This window comes from Echinops telfairi, unplaced genomic scaffold (assembly GCF_000313985.2).
Source record: "Echinops telfairi isolate 266 unplaced genomic scaffold, ASM31398v2 ScPeMD7_655;HRSCAF=1070, whole genome shotgun sequence".
NCBI lineage: Eukaryota > Metazoa > Chordata > Mammalia > Afrosoricida > Tenrecidae > Echinops > Echinops telfairi.
The window spans coordinates 21,285,173-21,286,527 of NW_022104553.1; the positions used below are offsets into that span (position 1 = coordinate 21,285,173).

General features: G+C 53.0%; 1 protein-coding gene across 1 annotated transcript in view; it reads right to left on the bottom strand.

Moving 5' to 3' along the window:
- The window catches only part of MYH14 (myosin heavy chain 14), a 78,177-nt gene extending 77,296 nt beyond the window's left edge, over positions 1–881 (bottom strand). Inside the window, exon 1 of the mRNA XM_045292625.1 lies at positions 867–881. Within this exon, the coding sequence (XP_045148560.1) occupies positions 867–881 (15 nt within the window). The remainder of the gene's footprint in view (positions 1–866) is intronic.
- Positions 882–1,355: the final 474 nt, after the last annotated feature.

Sequence of the window (1,355 nt, forward strand, 5' to 3'; positions counted from 1 at the left end):
CGAGCAAGAAAGGCCTGGTGATGTGGGCTTTGGGTGCACACATGAGGTCTCCATGGGTCGGAATGCCCCGCCCCCCAACCCCCAGAGCAACAAAGAACAGACCCCTTTGGCCCTGGCATTCATTCATCCATTCACTGCATTAATAAGCACCTTCTTTGGTAAGGAGGGGAGTCCTGGTCCGAGTGCATTACCAGTTGGGCTGCGAACTGCAAGTTCAGCAGTTCTAAACCACCTGCTGCTCCTCTGGAGGAAAATGAGGCTTTCTACTCCCGTAAAGAGTGACAGTCTCGGAAACGGACAGGGACAGTTCTACCCTGTGCTATAGGGTGGCTGTAAGTTGAATGAGAGTGAGTCTGGTTTGGGGAGCCATAAAGAGCCCTGGTGTGGTCCCGGGTGATCCTTCAGGTGGCAGACCTCAAGTTCAGCAGTTCGAAACCCCCAGCCGCTCCACAGGAGAACGATGAGGCCTTCTACCCCTCTCAAGATTGACAGCCTCAGAAAGCCACGGGAGGCAGTTCCACGCTGATGGTGAGTCAGAATCACTATGAGCAGGCATGGCCCGGATGGCAGGGAGTAAGGCAAGGAGCCCTGGTGATGCAGTGGGTTAAGTGCTGGGCTGCTAAACCTAGGGCCAGTGGTTTGAGCACACCAATGAGACAGTGTGCACCAGCCTCGTAAACTCTGTGGTGTTCTACTGTGTCTTACAGGGTCGCTATGAACGAGAATCGACACAGGGGCAGTGGGTGGAACGAAACCATAAGCTCCCACCGTTATTGCGCCGACTGCCTCCTTTTCAGAATTAAAGACTTTTGTACTATAGCCCATCAATCCAGGACAAAGTTTAGGCATCTGCTCTGGCAGCCTACCCCCACCCCGATCATTCTAGTGCCCCACAGGTGGTAATATCACCCACTTGGGGAAACATGCCCCCAAACCCCGACTCATAGTGGCGACCCTATAGGACAGGGTAGAATCGCTCCTGTGGGTTTCCAAGACAGTAACGCTTTCTGGGAATAGAAAGTCTCGTCTTTCTCCCTCAGAGTGGCTGGTGGTCTCGAACTGCTGACCTCAAAGTTAGAAGCCTGGCCGGTAACCACTACGCTACCAGGACTCCTCTTGGGAAACACTGGACTAAACTCAAAGAAGTCCTGGTGGTGGTACTGTGGGTAAGGCATACCATAAGGTCATCAGTTCAAATGCACACGTTATCCTGCAGGAGAAAGGTGAGGCTACCAGCTCATGTAAAGATTCCCAGTCTCTACGTCGGACAGGGCAAGATATGACAAAATACCAATTTACAAACTATCAAGGGCTCATGAGGGAGGGGGGAGCGGGGAGGGAGGGGGAAAATGAGG